This window comes from Hydra vulgaris, chromosome 10, assembly GCF_038396675.1.
Source record: "Hydra vulgaris chromosome 10, alternate assembly HydraT2T_AEP".
NCBI classification, from domain to species: Eukaryota; Metazoa; Cnidaria; class Hydrozoa; order Anthoathecata; family Hydridae; genus Hydra; species Hydra vulgaris.
The window spans coordinates 21,459,369-21,479,480 of record NC_088929.1 but is presented as its reverse complement, the minus strand read 5'-3'; the positions used below and the strand labels follow the sequence as shown (position 1 = coordinate 21,479,480).

The 20,112-nt window shown below is 27.9% G+C and overlaps 1 protein-coding gene across 1 annotated transcript in view; it reads right to left on the bottom strand.

The window, feature by feature from the left end:
• Positions 1–1,978: 1,978 nt before the first annotated feature.
• The window catches only part of LOC136086213 (syntaxin-1A-like), a 92,181-nt gene continuing 74,047 nt past the window's right edge, over positions 1,979–20,112 (bottom strand). The window contains exon 12 of the mRNA XM_065808497.1: positions 1,979–2,081. Coding sequence (XP_065664569.1) covers positions 2,063–2,081 — 19 coding nt within the window. The 3' untranslated portion in view covers positions 1,979–2,062. The remainder of the gene's footprint in view (positions 2,082–20,112) is intronic.

The following is a 20,112-nucleotide window of genomic DNA, read 5'->3' as shown; positions in this document are numbered from 1 at the left end:
AAAATTAGACAAGCTTGTGGACATCTTATTTTACAAATGTAAACTAATCTTTTGTTCAAAATACAAATGTGATTCAGAATGTATAGAGAAGGTTCATATAAAGTGTAAATATAAGAGTGATGAGAAAATATGAATTTTATAGCTTCAGTTTATCTACTCTCAGAAGGACTAAAATTGATAGCTTTGGAACTTTATTAAGTAATTTGCTTTTTTAGAGAATTTGAGTAGTTGTGGTTTTAAGTAAATTGTTTCCGTCAACCGGGGTAACTTCGGACGGTAGTGTAACTCCGGACAGAGAACCTTTTATTTTTCTTCGTCTGTTTTTTTTAATGATGCCGCGAAACTACAAACCTAAACTAAACCTAAAAGTGTTGTATGGAACAATTTCCAATGAAGATCTTAAAAAAGCAATAGAAGATCAGAGTAAAGGCGTGAGTATTCGTAAAGCTGCAGTTAAGCATAAAGTTAAAAAATCAATTTTGCATGACCACAGTTCAAACAGTTCAAACAGTTTCAAAGTAAAGATACCTGGAGATGACTGGTTCCTGAAACGAAACCATATTTCTGACAGAAATGCTTCTAATATTAAATGATCTAGGTCGAAGTTAGGAGTTGAAACTATAATTAATTTTTTGGATGAGTTTGAAAAAACTAATGAATCATTTGGCAATGTTCCACCTTCAAACATATTTAATTTCGATGAGACAAATCTTTCCGATGACCCTGGAAAAAAGTCTGTTCAAGAACATAGTAAAACTTCAATCTCTATTTTGTGGTGTGACTCTGCTTCCGTTGAAATACAACCACCGATGGTAGTTTATAAAGCATTAAACATTTATAAAGGTTGGGTGACAAAAGGGCCTCATGGAACAGCCTACAATTGCATAAAATCAGGTTGGAGGTCAAAATGGAGGGCTAACCTTAGGCAACACGACAGTTTACAGATGAAGTGCAAAGTTCTATGGCTTACCTTCTCGTTGGTGCACTTCGTTAAACAAGTTAGACAAATATTACATGTCTAATTTATGAACTAAATAGCCAAGGCAACATTTTGAATAACTTTATTATTAATAGGATAACTAAAAACAATACAAAACAACACTTTACCAAGCTTGATTCGACTTTTTAGCATAGCATACCATTAGCAAAATTGTAATTGGATTACACAATTAATTAGGAACTTGATATAATGATATTATTTTTTGTAAGTCTACAAGTATAATATAAATAATCTTTAAGGCCTGCCGACAAGGGTTTCTTATATTACATGAAAAGTCCTTATAGAAAAATTTGGAAGGCTTTATCAACGAAGCCACATTTGTGAAAATTATTATTAAAAAAAGTTAGAATAATAGTAAAAAGTGACGCCCATGGGCTTACCTTTTACTCACAAGCCCTTCCCACAGGAACACCAAAAGTAAAGTAGGTTATCACAAATTTGGCCACACAGTTACAAATTCCTGGATCCGCCCCTGAACTAAAATAATTTTGAAATACTCGTTATCAAACTTAATACTTGGCGCTACTTGTTGATCTGCTGCTTGTTGATCTGCTACTTGTTGATCTGTTGCTTGAATCATACCTCAAAATTGACTTAAAAATACTAATTTTTAGTTTTTAAATAATTTAGTCTAAAATATGAGAAGTTGAAACTTTGAATAAGTATTAAAAGGTGAAACTTTCTCGATATTTATTATTGGAAACTGCTCTGACACAAAATCTTTTTAATTATTTAATGAAATTTCCTACAACAAAATAAAGATATAAGATTAAAAATTACAAGTTCTAAAACATTTCACTTTTTTTTATGTGGATAGTTAAACCTTTGAATCCATTTTTAAGTTTTAAGTAAATAGTTAAAATCACGATAAGAAAAAGATGCGGAACAAAATTTTTAACAAGTATTTTATTTCAAACATAAACGTGTAAAATTTAAAAAAAAACAATAAATTACGTTACAATCAAAAAACAATAAAAATTTTGAAAAGTAAACTTTTTTATTTCAATTGATGATCAAAAACTACATTCTTCAAATTTTTAAAACGTTCTCATGCCATCCACCCTATATTCTCAGTCTCATCCTAAATAAGAAAAAATAAGTTTAAAATGTATTTTACTAAACATACAACATTTTTTTAATTTTAATAACAAAAATTATGTTATATTGTTTTTTTTAAAAAGCTTACTTTTTATATAAAAAAAAATATTACAAAAATCCATAATGGACCCGAAGCTTATATCTTCGTATGAAACACAAATAGTGAGAATCAAAAAGCACATTTGTAGTAGATAGGCTTTCAATCATTTCCTAAAATACTTGTTGAATAACTAGTATATACTCAAAACTAAATTTTATGTTTACAACATTATATTTACTGTTTTCAAATTGCATCTTTTATAATAAAAACATCAAAAAGTACATATTTTTGATATATTTAAGAGAAATTTAGCTTGTTATTAATACTTAAAAATACAAGTTGTAAACAGTTATTTTTAAGTATTAATACTTAAAAATACAAGTTGTAAACACACACACACACACACACACATATATATAATAGTTATATATATATCAATGTTGTGCTATACTCCATCATATATCAATGTATCTGCTGTGCTGCAGATACAAGCAACATTGGTATAATATTTATCTCAATATTGGCTTAATGTTGTTAACAATATTATACTAATTTAAATGTCCACATTTTGATCAATGGCGGATCCAAAATATGGCGTATTGGGTTCATTTTAGTTTTATGAACATCAATCACTGTATAATGACAGATGTTCATATAACTAAAATGACTTTCCAAACGGTAAACGATTTTTTTTAGTAAAGGAGAAAAACAAAAAGTTATAAGTTAACTAACTTCAAAGTTGTGGAGCAATTTAGATTTGTTTTTATGTGTTAAAAATGTTTTCGGTAAAAACCCATGTGGCATCCCCTTCTTACTTGAAACCTACTCGACTTGACTGTCCTACTTTTAAAGATGTGTACGATACAATATTTCCAGCAATCCTGACTGAACTACAAATGATTCCATTCCATTCTTAATCTAGAAATAGATGACATTATGCTTTCCAAATTTGTCTATACTCTAGAAAATTTACTTGGTTTTTTTCTTTTACATCTGTTGAAGTGGAGTTTTAGTACACTAAAAAACAAAAATTATCTGTGACCAACAAAGACAAAACAATATCTTTTTAGATTGACCATTATTTTTATTAAATGTGAACTTGCTGACAGCATTGACTTTAAACTATCAATAAACTATTTTGCTTCCACCTAGTAGGCACAGACGTACGTAAAACGTCTATACAACACCTTATAGACGTCACAACTCAGTACGATGTTCTTAAAACGTCCAACGAACGTTCTGTACCCGCCAAAAATTATCTCGCATAAAAAATTTGTAGAAACTAACAGAAAAGTTAACTTCCTGTTAGTTTCTACAAAATTTTGTAGAAACTAAAAAGAAAAAAAAATAATGCATGGTCTCAGTAATAAATATAGTGTAAATATGTTTTTAATAACGAAACCATTGCAACATTATTAAATGTTTCTTTTTATTTTTTAACGATAATTGTTAACCAATGGAAACTTTACAAACTCAAACATAAAATTGTTTAGTGTCTTATAGTCCGGTCAAAATAGACATTTCAGTTTACAATAATTCGCATAGAGCTGAAATTTTGTATTTTTCCGGTAAACGGTAAATTTTATCAAAAAAAAAATAGATCGAGCAAAAGTTTTAGATCATTAAATAAACTACAAAAATTGTCTTTATACTTTTTTACTAAGAATCACTATTCCTGATATATTGCAAATCTAAATTGGAAGAAGTCTTATTTAACATAATCTATAAATAATGTTTTATTTACTATATATTAGTATTATTACTATATATTATTATATATAATAGCATGCTATATCTTCTTCGCTCTTTTCTTCGTCTTCTATTTCTTCTTCTTCATCTTCTTTTTCTTTTACTTCTTTGTCATCTTCTCCCTCCTCTACTTCTTCTTCTTTTTCTAGATCGAAATGTGAAAAAGATACATCAGCCTCAGCCTTGACAATTAGTTCATATTGGTGAACACAATAAACCGACTTTTTTGCAACCTCATGTAGCTCTACAACCCCTTTTGCAATTGCAAAAGATGGTGTTTAGAAGTTTTTCTGGAGCAGGCGGAAGTAAAGTTTGAATTAGCTCCAATGTATTACCTAATAAATTCCAACCCCAGTCTGTTGGGTCCAGTTGATTGCCTAGCCATACTTGAACTTGATAATACACTCGATATAAGTGTTGACTAGCAGAAGCAGATGTTGGAAGAAGACAAGATAATTGCACTCTTTTATTGTTCCGTGTATTTTATGTCAATACAAACAATTTTTTTTAGAGCTTCATATGTCTTGTGGATTCGAGTTGATCCTTTAAATACTTCGACATAATTAGTTGAACCATGTTTTTCAAATAATTTAAATACCTTTGTTTTACCCCTTCTGAAAGATGCTGATGTATTATCGCAGCCAGTAATTGCATGTAAAAATGAAATATGATTTTGATATTTTGGATAAGCAGATAAACTTTTTGATGAATATATTTATATTGGTTGTTGAGCTTTCCCAGGTTTCAAAAAATAAATAATCTTATCAGTTGGAGTTCTAGCAGTCAGTAGTACTAATAAGTCAATATTTGATGTACTGGATTGTTCTATGGCTGTTTCAATTATGAGGACATGAGCGTCATTATCAGCTTGCTTCACTATAATATTTGCAGCTGTTAACTTTTCGCATAACATTAAAATGAAGCAAGAATTGTTGTGAGTATTGGTAAGGAATTGCTGTTGGCTTGCTGGAACCGTCATAAATTGATCAAAAATGACATCATAAGATGAAGATGTTTTTGTGGTTCGACGACGCTGTTCTGCAGCTTTAACATTTTTTTTATAATCAGTATAACCGTCAAATACTACTATAGGAACTTCATGACCAAAATATCTATGTACATACTGAATGTATTTATCAAAAATAACGTTGAACGTTTCCTCTCGATCCCGCACAACGCGGTGTAATAAATATCCTCCATCGATGATGTAACTGGCATTTGCGTTGTCAACTTTAATATTCACTGATTCAAAGCAATTGCAAAGAGCTGATTTTTGTGTTTTACGCATTCCAGTTTCATCAAACAGTGATAATGGATAGGGAGCTAATTCATATTCAAAAATTTTTTTTTGAATATGAATTAGCCCCTAATATTTTTTTTTCAATTTCTTCCTCAAATGTCTTAGTAATACTCATACGTTGAAATAACAATACTGGATCTACAGGTACTTTCTCATTATGAAACCTAAATGACACTACTCATGATTAAAAGAGGAAGTATTTTATCAGAGCGTTTTAATTTGATATTAAATGTTTGCCCGGCCATCTTAGACATAGAAGCAATTCCAACTTCACGAGCTTTATGACAGTTAACTTTATTACGACCGACAACTCCACTGGCAATAGATATGATTTCTTTAACTATTGGGAAAGGATCATGCAATGCAAATGACTCATAAAGTTTTTCGGCATCTCTAAAATCTTTCTTTATTCGTGAATCACTTGCATCTACATGCTGATTTGTTGTATCTATTCTAATATCAACCAGATCTTCCAATCCTTCACAAACAGTATTCATTGTATGCATGCCATAAACCCATTTACTTATAACACTGTCTTTTGTGCTTTTTCCTCTAGCAATACCTCATTGGTCTTCATTGATTTTATCATTGATTGCTCAATCACCATATCCGTTGAAGTACCACAACTGAGTTTATCGCAACGTCTAACGGTGAAAAATCCTTTGAATAAACATTACAGTTCATTAATTTTTCTAATTGTAGCATATCCTGCAAATACAAACGCGCAGACTTAGCATAAAGAAAATGTCCTGATGCGTGGAAATAAGGAAACATTTGTTTAATATAAATAAGCTTGCCAATCTCCCATGCGTTCAGCTCTTATAAGTTTCTTTGCTACCGACACCATATTAAAATGTTGTATCCATAGCTTTGCTGTAGGTCCTCGTTTTTCAAATTCCTTTAGCTTTTCATTGAACTGACAAAGTAACCCTTAGTATATTTTATTATCGTCACCACTTTCGATATCATTATACGAAATTATGTTATTTATGACATTTTCAATGGTAATATTAAGACTTGCAGCTATCTCGTCATAAATAACAAGATCTTTTAATATTATTATTGCTAAAGTGAGCTGGAGTAATGTATGAGCTCTAACAGCTCTCGCGTAAGCATAACCATTGAGCATTTTTTCTAATGACTTAGGTACATAAATTAACGAAAGCACCTCTTGTATGCCACTACCTTGCATAATATAACCAATTGATCTAAAAAATGACATAATTAAATGAAATCCTCCCAATCTTATTATGATCTTCGGTAGTTCAGATCCATCAGGTGCTGCAGATACGATTTCTCTAGCTTTTGCATACAGTAATAATGCCTACTTCGTGGCAATAATTTTTTGCATTTTGTAAAGCACAATGTAAAGTAGTGTATATAGTACTGTAATTACTTGCTGGTTGGTGAATAAATGGTAAAAATAAAATTTTGGATTTAGAAAAATTCATCATGTTACTTGTTAAACGTTCAACAAAACCATTCCAACCGGGTAATGATAAAATTTTGCATTTACCATTTGACATCTATTTTTTGAAGTATAGATACTGATGCTTCACTTTCATAAGGTAAATATTGCACATTTATTTTACTATAACCGACTACACCATCATTTTGATAGATTTGTATTGGCACATGAGCTTTTGCTGCGAAGTCTTTTGCTGAAGGAATTTCCTTTATTCGTGGTATTTGATCTTCTTGTGTAACTGAACTTTTCGGGGTAACAATTTGAATGATACCCATTATGTGAAGCGTGTTATTACCGTCTAAAGTCTTTACATTTATACCAGCGTTGTCTGCAACATATTGAATAAACGTGCCAGTTTGTGGTGGTAAGATAATAGGTGGATGATGAAGAACTGATGATGCCTCATACATCACAGTGTCAATGTAGGGTGCGCATAAACCAAAAGACGAAAAGATTTGTATTAGGCGTTTTGAACCAAACCATCGATGAAGAAGTACTGAGAAACCTGATTGTAATTTCAATTTAAAAGATCTAGGCCTAACAGCAGACATAATACTGTGGCTAATACCTGTACAAACTAATTTTAGATGTTCTAATTTAGATCGTTTATTTTCAAGAATTACTTGCTCCAAAAAAAAAGTCAACGACTACGGAATATCGCTGGTAATATCTTCAAACATTCGACTAGGCGAGGGATAATTGGTATTATCAAAGGCTGATGATTGAATGTCTTTTCAAATGATGGCTGCCGCAGTTTTTAAGATTCTCAGTTTTTAAGGTTCTTCCTCTTTATTTAGGCTTTTTTTCTCATACCAAGCTTAGTTAACAATATCGCAATGACAGTCAAAAAAACAAATGAAAGTTAATCTGGTTTTTCATTGATAACAATTTTATTACCATACTTCAATATCAATCGTTCTGTTGTCTAAATCTTTTTGCAAATACTTTTTAATTCTTCCAATAAAAACTGACAATCGTCACTATTTTCAACGTATCTAAATATTTCTTCCATTGAATCATTGGTATATTCATCTTGAGGACGACCTATTTTATCTCCGGTGGTTGGTCTCAAAAAAGAAATATAACAACTATTATGGTACCTAGCCTCAGCAGCAACTAAATCATACTCTTACTCGATGCGTGCAATGACATTTTTTGCTACGTCATCAGACCGCCTCCCACCAACCTTTAGAATCGATTCTTTGAATTCAAGGGTAACAACTTTATAAATTTTACACCGCACATTTTGCGCTTTCTTTTATTCAACCTCTTCATTCGCTTCATCGCCGCAAAATGAACAATATATTTTGAAACAAAAATTGGATTCAATCATGCGAGCTCTGGTACGAAGTGGACTAGTATTGGATGATCTGGCTTGATCCATATGTTGCTGTCTTTTAAATGCCGCAATAGAATTCTTCCAAGTATACACTTTACGGCACTGCACATGAATTGTCACAGATTTCTGACCTTTTAGGTACTTAAGGAACCCGTCATTTCTATCGACACTAGAATCAATTAAAGTCTTCATTCCTCGATCAACAACAACTGTTTTACTTATTGTTGAACGTTTACTACAAATAAAACATAATTGCGACATTTTAAAAAAAGTATTAAATAGTGCAAATCCATATGAGAAATATTTAACAATAACCAAACATATTAAGTGCATAAGTCAGAATATCGTTTAAGACAAATTGAACGCGCGTAGTTAGGTATAAAGTGAAAATTTAGTTTAAAAAATCATGAAAAAGAATATTTAATCATTTTTCATGACAGGGGTCATACAAATAACTTTAAAAAAAGTTTAAAAAATTATTTAATAAATTTCATACGCAATTAATACTCTTAATTTTTTGTTTTTAACATATCACAATTATAAAAGTTTAATTTTAATTGAATGTAATTTATTTTATAACGGCTAAACAATAATTAAAACCCCCTAAAACTTTGCAATAGATTCTTGTTTTTATACAAGATCATAGAAAAGCCGCGTAACCTTTTCTTTTTTGTAAATAGTAAAACGCACTAGCAAAAAAACAAAAGTTTTTATCCTTTGCCCTTGAATAACTCTTTTTGCAGATGTGGAATCATTGGGGACTTTTTATATTTTATTTTTAATAATGTCCCCAACGTCTGTACCAATTTTCAGCTCTATGCGAATTAATGCAAACCTACCACTATTTTTTCGACTATTTTGACCGGACTATTAGACGTACTTAATAGTTATGATAAAAGGCACATAAAAGCATCAATATATTTATATTATCAATAATAATATATTTATCGCAAGTGCAACTTTTGAAAAAAAATGTTACTTAGGGTTAATGGTGCCACCTCCACGCCTTGTTGTCCTCTACTCATTCCCCTATATATATATATATATATATATATATATATATATATATATATATATATATATATATATATATATATATATATATATATATATATATATATATATATATATATATATATATATATAATATATATATATATATATATATATATATATATATATATATATATATATATATATCTGCAATTGATCTCAATTTTGCTCTGACGCCTTTCATATGCGACTGTAAAAAGTTTAAATCAATTTCTTGTAGTTTTAGTTTAATGCGATCAATCAAAACTTGCTCTGTTGAAGCTTGCCAATCTCCTTCGTAAACCTTCTGTGCCAAATGTCCCCAAAAATTTTCAATTGGTCGTGCTTGAGACACATTTGGGGGATTGGATTCTTTATCAACGTAATAGACATATTGGTCCATCCAATTTAGAGAACCTTTAGAATAATGAGAGCTTGCTAAATCTGGCCAAAAAAAATAGTTACATTCTCCATGATACTTGTGAGTAAATGGAAGAAGTCTTTTTAATAAACATTCATTAATATAGATTGATGAATTGATCGCTACAGCCTTGGAAGTGCGAAACAATGGCTCGGACATACCACGGTCAGATATGGCTATCCACATTAATAATTTTTTTGGAAATTTCTCTTTTCCTATAAAACGAACACTTTCTGGGCCTGTCTTTTTGTTGTTTGTGTAGTATCCAGAATTTCTAGGCATGTTGTCCCCTGCAAAACAAAAGTATTTTTCGTCATCGATGACTAGAAGCGATTTTGTGTTACAGAGTTGGTTAACTAGTTTCCTGCTTCTTTTCTTTGCCTTTATTTGTTGTTCTATAGTGTATTTTGGAGTCTTTTCACATTTTCTATATTTAATATTCATTTTTTTTAACTGACGACCAATTGTCGATTGATTTACACCGAATTTAATACCTATTTTTCTTTGACTGACCCTTTTCGATTGTTGACAAGTCTCGTTAATTCGGCTTTGTTTTCTCTAGTCCAGGACGTCGGACGATCAGGGTGCTTTCTATCAGAAAACGATTGAACAGTTTCAAGTCTTTTTAGGTTATCATATATTGTACTTTGAGCAAATCCATCATTTTCAAAATTTTTTTTTTTTTTTTTTTAGTTTAGAATATATTTTGCTGTTTAATAAAATAAGTTACATAAGATTATCACGTAATAAAATATATAAACAAATAAGACAATTTAAAAAACAGACCAGGACTCAAAGAAGATATGGGTGATACAATAGCACCACAATCTTTTCATAGAGCCCCTTCAAAATGATTTACGATTTTTTTCTTATATTAGGTTTATTTACAGAAAACATTTTTAGTCGCTTTCGAAAAGATTCTCGTTCAGCTGCATTTAACCACATTTTAAATAATTGTGTTTCAAATAATAAATTTTATATTTTATAGAACGTTTATGCCTACGCATAAAACCACAAAAACTAATTATTATGCTCAAATAATGAAATTAGGATTTGTCCGATAACTTCCGCATCACCCGTTACATCCACAGTACTACGCTACTAATTCAGTAGTGATAAAGAAAAATTAAAGAATTTAAACATATATTTTGCATAAAAATAAGGTTTTTATTATGTAAACATTATTTGTACGAGCGTACAAATAGTGTGAGCGACAATGTAACGAGGACATTATTTGTACGAGCGTACAAATAATGACCTTCTAGAAATAAAACATAAAAATTACCAAAAAAATTTCCCTGAAAAGGACTTGAACCCACAACTCCTGGAGAGGACTTGAACCCGCCTCAAAAGAAAATTTGCGGACTTGAAGTACCTTGTCCGCAAGGTACTTCATCAAGTACCTTGATGAAAAGTACCAAAGTTCTAGTCAAGTGAAAGAAAAGATTATAAAAAAGAGCGGAATTGATGACATTCAGTGTGTTTTTTTCTTCAAAATAGTTTAGAGACAATGGCTCCTAAGTAATTATTTAAAACGTAATTTTGCGTTACAGAGGATAAAAGATAAATATTTGAAAAATAAAGTAATCAAAAAAATTTAAAAATGGAAAAGCACAACAGCTTCAAAAGAGTTACCATTTATTAAAGCAAAATGTAAAAAACTAATATATTTTAAAATAAAAATATAAATCTTTATTTATTTACTTTTTATACAAAAAAATGACAATTTGTTGAACAAAATAATATTTATTTATACTGTATATAATAATTCTTAATATATTATATTTTGTTAAAACAATTTATTTTTATTAATATTATTTACATTATTAATATTTTTAAATTTATTTGTGAAAATAATTTTATTATAAGCAAAAAGAAATTAAACTATGTATTAAAATATATTAAATTGTAAATAAATGTTGTTAAAATAAAATAAAAAAATTTCTAAGAAACACTCCATTTCATTTAAAATCAAACTTCATTTTATAAAAATATAATTGCTAAACAAGTTAATACATTTTCTCATTCAAAATAAGCTTTCAATCATAAAAAAAGTTAAAAAAAAAAAAAAAAAAACCAGTTAATTTTTTAAAATAAAAATAGTTTTTTGGAAAAGTCAAATAAAGGAAAGTTTCTTTTTAAAAAAAGAAAAGCATACAAAAGATTATCGAAATTCAAATAACAAAAAAAAAAAATAAAAAAATATATAACACGAAAAATGTTCAATAATTAAGAAAATTATATATGTACACTAAAATATAAAAAAACGCTTATTTTTAAAACCAAACTCATTTTATGAAACACAAAAAGGCCAAAAAGATTGCTATTTTATTTGATTACAGATTTCCAAACCAAATATAAGTAATAACACAGCGCAGCATATAGAAATTAGTAACCACTTCTAGAAAAAATATACTAGATTTATATTCACAGATTACGCATAAGCTCTTTGATATAAAAATAGTAAAAAAATTAACATTTATTAAACTAACATTTATTTTTCAAGTATTTTTTATATCTGAATAATATAATTACTTCAAAAAGGGAGAGTTTGCACCAATTATCTTAAAGTCCATAAGACAATAAAAAACTTTTAAAATTAGGTAGTAATTTTATGAAGTAGTATTCAACATAAACAGAAATACGCAATTATTAAATATTAAAAACGAGAACTCAGGGGCGGATCTTGGGTGTCGCCACTGATGCGCGTGCATCAGTCTTTTTGCACCGCTAAATTTAAGTGTATCTCTTTTTCACTTTTTTTTCATAATAAGAAGTTAAAGTTGAAATTAGAACCTGATATTCACAAAAAATGTAAAATTTGTTTTCAACTCAAAAAAAATTATTAAATCTAAACTTGATTTTATTTGATCACTATAATTAATTATTAAATTTTACGTAGGGGAGAAATACTCTCGACGTAAACCTGTATTTCAACCCGCATGAAATTTGTCACCATACCTCCGTATATGAGAGTGAATTGTTGAGCTTTTAACTTTGGAAAATTAAAGTAGAAATCTGTAACAAGCTTGGTATATTATTTGTTAAATTATTTTCTGTTATTGCTGCAGTAAAAAAAATATATTTTGAAGGTAGGTTTTTGGTCTTTTAATCCTAATGTAATATTAATGACGGGAGTAAGTCTCCCCTTTTAAAACAAATCGTTAAAAAGTTTTTTCATATGAGAGGAAGTCTCCCCTTTTTAAAGATAAATAATAATAAGATTTATTTTATCAATAAAGTGATATTTTTTTAGAGATGTTTTTGGTTAGAATATTTCTTCCTATAACAAATGTTTGTTGTAGATTAAGCCTTGTTTTTCTCAAGTTTTACTGCAGGTGTAAGTTGTACTGGAGGTTTACATGAGAGGAAATCTCCTCCTTTCAAAGAAATATAAATAATAAGAATCATTTTACCAAAAAAGTGATCCTTTTTTTACAGATGTTTTTAGTTAGATTAATTCTCCCCTTTGCAAAATGTTTGTTGCGAGAGTAAGTCTTTTTTTGTCAAGTTTTATTTGAAAGCCTAAATAGATAACTTAAATAAATAAACAACTTTTTTAAGTGAAATTTATTCCTGCACATGCACTACTTAGGTAAAATACTTTATTTATACAAATACATTTTAAAGGTGAAAACTTTTAAAATATAAAGACCCAATCAAAATTTTTTTTTAGTTTTAGGCGTTCTACTTGTATAATGTCATTTACAAGAAAAGATAACATTAAAAGACATTACAGGTACATAAAACTATTTTTAGAGATAAACAATCCAAAAAAAAAAAAAAGAAAAAAAAGATGTTACCATGGCCTACTATACATATTATATATATATATATATATATATATATATATATATATATATATATATATATATATATATATATATATATATATATATATATATATATATATATATATATATATATATATTACGCGGCCGTGTATGTTACATTTTAGACGGCCTATTCTAAGAGGCCTATGATAAAAAAAGATGGCTGCACAACTATAGAGAAAACATAATTATATCTCATCTAGACTAAATAGGTGTATAAATATAATATTAAGAGTAGAAATATTATGAACAAAAAAGTATTCACGAAAAACTGGCATTTTGTGCTTTCATACTAGCGATTTATGTATTTATAAACGTATATATCTATGTATATTATATATATATTTTTGTATCTATAATATATATTTTTATATATTTGTACATTACACATTGAAATTGACAGTACTGGGAATTTACAAAAAAAAAAAGCTGAAAATTTGTGTTTTTTTTTTAATTATAATTTTTTATGTTATTATCTATTTATGTTTTTTTTTTTTGAATATTATTTTTCTCTCTGTCTACTTTTAAAACTTACAACAGCATCTTTTCGTACAGTGGCATTGATTATCTTCTGTTTATTGTAAAAAAAAACATTAATTATAATTTCAGAAGTAAATTTAAACCCCCACTCTTTGTGTAAATCGCAAGTAAAACAAACTGGAAAGTATTTTGATAAAACAAAGCTTGATACATCTTTGACATTAGCACCTTGTTTAGTTATTAAATTTGAAAGATTATCTAAGACTGCAAAACATCCACATGTGAAATCCTTAAGTAAAAGTGAAGTGACAGTAAGACCACCTCGTGAGAGTATTTGTAGATATGGACAAATATTTATATTGCTTGCATCTGTAGCAAGCATAGACTTGCAATTGCTACATTTGCTTCTTTTTATTAACTTCTTTGCTATGTAACCAGCAATTGTTGTTGCAACTTCTTCTGTTTCAGGTGAGAGAATTAATTCTGATATCTCATTTGAGTTTAAATCTAATTTTATTAGTAATTCATCATTAATAGGGTTATCATAATTGTTCTTTAAATCTTCATCCCAAAAATTTACATTCTCCTTAATTAAAGTCCGACATGCTAAAATAATTTCTGAATGTTGAACTTCTAGTAAACTTACTAGAAATCTCTCACCACTCATCTGTCGATATTGAGAAAATCTACGCTCTATAGGGTCACTTTGAAGTCGTGAAGTAAGCACATACAAATATCCTTCGTCGATAAGCTCGTCTATAAGCAATGCTTGAGAACGCAGAGTTGTGATAAGAGCAGATGATGTTTGTTTTGATAAAGTAAAAAATGGAGATTTCTGCCAAAGTTCAATCCAATCAGCTAGTTGCCTAAAAAATGTGGTTTTACCATCATCAAAAATAATTGCATTACCAAGTTTTACTAAATTGTTTTACTAAAATGTTGTTTTAAATTTGAAACAGTCCACCATTTTTGAAAAATACTTAAAAAACCATAAATGTCATTTCGTTCTGGAAAATAACTTTTAAAACTTGCAATTGTTGTTCCATCGAAAATCGAGAGTGCAAGAGAGACATTTTGCTTTTTATTACCAGGATGAAGACTTTGATATGTAATTTTGGGAGCTTTTTTCAAATTACCTTGAAGTTGTTTATCTTTAGAATGTAGAAGATGAAAATCTCCCCAAGTTATATAACCAGTTGGACAATGATAGACATCATCTTTTATATTACAAGTAAATGATGGAAAGAAAAAGTTATTGCACTGTAATAAATTATTTCTGATATTTTTAACAATATGAACACTATCATAGAATAAGTATATTTTAATATTTGGACTATCAGGATGATAAATAAATAAATTTGACTGATTACCAAATTTAGAATGAAGTAAACTAAATGCATTTACATTTACTTGATGATTGTCAGTAACAACTCCTCGAATTTTAAAACCAGATAAAGAAAGAGAACTAATAGAATCTGATATTTGCTCTGAAAGCCATTTACCACTAATGGTAACTTCGGGTACTGCTTTTATAACATAAGGAATAGATTTCTTTAAACTAACAATCATAAATGCAACAACTCCTTTGTACAGAATACCATTGTCATCTATACTCACATAGACACCACTACAATATTGTGCCTGTTTCTGAAGATAAAATTCATCTACAATTAGTATTATATCTTCATGTATTGAACCCTTCTCATGAAGTGTTTTAACAGCCTTTATTGCATCAACTCCACCTTGTTTTATTTTATTTAATAAAGAAATTGAAGGTAATGGAAATGATTCAAGTAAAAGTTCATATGCTTGTTTAGATGTATATCTTAATAATAAAGCATGTCTGATCATATCTGCAGAATATTGTGATTGACCCTTTGCTTTATAGTATATTCTACTGTTTATTTCTTCAAGAAGTATATATCTATTAGAAGAAGCTGTTTTTTATGTATGATGCAAGATTTTCTAGCATACTCAAACTAGTTAACTTGCCATTATGACCTTTAGTTAACTATGGTGGAAGTGGAACATTATTTCCTTTGTATTGCAATGCTACACATAAACAATGATCAATTTTTATTGATTCAAGAACAGAAGGAAAATACGTTAAAGGATCAAATATTAAATTGTAATAAATAACACAATTGAGATGTTTTTTAAATTGAAAACCTTCTGGTGAATGTTTACAGGGTAACTTGTTCAATTCAGTTATTTTATCATTTTCAGAAAAAAAACTAAGTTCATCTTCTTGATAAATACGAGTTTTAGGTGGTCTTCTTAAAGCAATAGGTGATGGTAGTGTGGAAGGCCGTTTTAAGAATTCGCTTGAGAAAATTTCAGGAATAGGGTCTAAATTTCAATTTAACTTGCATTTTATACCTCAAATAATGTACTTTTCAATTAAATGCTTTTCACATAAGACAGAATTTGGTGAAGGCACCCAATCACTACGGTTTACAAAACGAACCCAATAATTTAGCAACTGTTTTTCAACGGAAAATGAAAAGAAGCAACTTTTATATCTTCTAAAGAACTGTTGTATCCAGTTTTACAACCAAATGCAACACATTTGTTAACCATAATATTCAGCTTTGCTAATATTAACAAATTGTCTAAAATAGCATTATATATATATATATATATATATATATATATATATATATATATATATATATATATATATTTATATATATATATATATACATATATATATATATATATACATATATATATATATATACATATATATATATATATACATGTATATATATATATAAATATATATATACATATATATATATATATATATATATATATATATATATATATATATATATATATATATATATATATAATATATATACATATATATAATATATATACATATATATATATATCTATATATATATCTATATATCTATATATATATATACATATATATATATATATATATATATATATGTATATATATATATATATATATATATATATATATATATATATATATATCTATATATATATATATATATATATAATATATATACATATATATAATATATATACATATATATATATATCTATATATATATCTATATATATATATATACATATATATATATATATATATATATATAGTATATATATATATATATATATATATATATATATATATATATATATATATATATATATATATATATATATATATATATATAATGTTTTTTTAATATTGCACTGTCATTATTTTGTTGCGTAAATAGGTCACTTAGAATCGGCCTCTAAAATGTAACATACACGGCCGTGTAATATAGTAGGCTATGATGTTACTATCAAAACTGCACCCGAGTTTTTTTTCCAAAAATTAAACTAATTAAACACATAGATCACTGTCATGAAAGTATATTTCACAAAGAATCCCTTCATTTTTCATCAGAATGTGAATTCACAGCCTGGAAGGAAAAAGAGGAAATTAATAATTATGTTTTTTTTCAGTAAACAAGCGGGCAGTATTTTTACTGGAAATTTCAATTTAACTTGCATTTTATACCTCAAATAATGTACTTTTCAATTAAATGCTTTTCACATAAGACAGAATTTGGTGAAGGCACCCAATCACTACGGTTTACAAAACGAACCCAATAATTTAGCAACTGTTTTTCAACGGAAAATGAAAAGAAGCAACTTTTATATCTTCTAAAGAACTGTTGTATCCAGTTTTACAACCAAATGCAACACATTTGTTAACCATAATATTCAGCTTTGCTAATATTAACAAATTGTCTAAAATAGCATTATATATATATATATATATATATATATATATATATATATATATATATATATATATATATATATATATATATATATATATATATATATATATCTATATATATATATATATATATATCTATATATATATATATATAAACAAAGCATCAACTGTCAATGTTTGAAATGTATGCCTCACAAATTGTTTGTGTAGACTCAACACACTGCACCAATCAGTACACGTTTCCTCTTGTAACTTTACTTGTTCGAGATGATTTTAAGTGGGGCTACCCAGTAGCTTTTCTTTTTTCTAATCACGCCAACAAACAAACCATAACACCATTTTTAGAGGAAATAAAAAAGAGATGTAGTAAATTTGTGAAAGTTAATGCTGTTATGGCATATGATGATTTGTCAGGCTGGAATGCTTTTTGTAATGTTTTTGGAGATGTGCGTCGCTTGCTCTGTAAATGGCATGTTAAACGTGCATGGCATAGTAAACTCCCTTTAGCTGGTCCTGCTCATTTACAAGAAGAAATTTATAAGATCTTAGAGACAATTATTGATGAAAAAGATCCTCCATTTTTTTGTCAACAATGAATGGTTTTATCAAGGCATATAAACATAAATCTCCTAACTTCATTAACTACTTTGTCATGTACTATGCTTCTAGACATATAAAGTGAGCTACTTGTTATCGTAACTTTCAACATGCAGACACTGATACTAATGTTATGTGAATCATTTCATAACAAATTGAAGACAGTTTAAATGGAAAGACGACCTAATAAAAGGTTAGATGACTTGATTAGTTTACTTTTAACAATTGAGGAAGATAATTATTGGTGACACAAAAGAGAAAATCTTGGTACAATATCCCTCCCTAAAAAGTATAAAAAAAGACATGAAAAAGGAATGTTGATTTCAGATAACTGTGTTGTTAAATGTTCATCAACTCAATACACAGTTAAAAGTCAATCTAAAGAACTAACATATGGAAAGTTCATGTTTAGAGGTATGTCTAAATCCTGCTTGTACTGGTTTGTGTGAGTATAATCATTTGTATAAGTGTTGTTGGAATGACATTTTAGTCCTTTGCAAGCATGTTCATAAGTTACAATCATTCCTTCTGAGAACTCAAGAAAAAGATTTTGCAAAAGTATCTGTGGCTGTCAATATAAATGATAATCAAATTGAGAAAAAATCAAAACTGTTTATTAATGAGACTGAAAGGTTTCACAAAAATGTTGATGAACTATGTTTGTTAGTGACTAATCCCATGATAATAAATCTGCAACTTCCATCAATTAATAGACAACTTGAAGACATGATCAGACAAGCTAAAGCTATTAAAAATATAAATTCAATTAAAATACCTCTAAAGCCATCATTGCACAATAACCTTTTAAATTATGAGCCAAATAAGAAGTTGGATAACCAATGGAGACTTAATAAGTTCATAAAAACAATAAAAAAAAAAAAAAAAAAGAAGCAAAAAGGTATCAATATCCTGTGCAAAACCAAAATGAGGAAATAGTTTTGAAATTGTCTCAGCAACATATTGATGTAATTTGTAATAAAATAGATACGTTATTTAAGATACGTTATTATATATATATATATATATATATATATATATATATATATATATATATATATATATATATATATATATATATATATATATATATATATAATAAAATAGATACGTTATTTAAAATAGAAAAGTTATTTAAGTAATAGAAAGCAATTTGTTCACTATGACGTATCATCGAAATCAAACTTGTTAGATGTAACATGCGGAGTTCCTCAAGGGTCTGTCCTTGGACCTCTCTTTTTTCTCATTTACATAAACGATCTTTATGAAGCATCTAATTTAATGACAATTATGTTTGCTAACGACACGAATTTTTTTCTATCTCATAGTAACATAATTACCCTATTTCAAAGTATGAACATAGAATTAATTAAAATTTCAGAATGGTTTAAATTAAATAAGCTTTCTCTTAACATTGAAAAAACAAAATGGTCTCTTTTTCATCCATACTACAAAAAACATCTTCTACCAAGTGAATTGCCTGCTCTTTTTATAGATGACATTCAAATTAAAAGAGTAACGGCTACAAATTTTTTAGGGGTTTTTATTGATGAAAATCTGACATGGAAAAAACACATTGAAAACTTATCCTCTAAAATTTCCATAAGTATAGGAATACTATTTAAAATAAGAAGCATGCTAAATAAACATACTTTAATTCAGATTTACCACTCTTTTATTCATTGCCATCTAAACTATGCTAATGCGGCTTAGGGTAGTGTAAGTAAAACTAAATTAGAACCACTTTATCGCCAACAGAAACATGTTGCGCGACTTATTAATTTTAAACATCGATTTTATCATGCTAAGCCTCTTTTAAACGAAATGAATATTCTTAATATATATCAAATTAATATTTTTAATGTATTGTGTTTTATGTTTAAATGTAAGTCTCGCACATCTCCAATTTCTTTTCACAATTTATATTCTTTAAAAGTTAAAAATAAATACAATTTGCGTAATGAAAATTTTATTCTTCAACCAGTT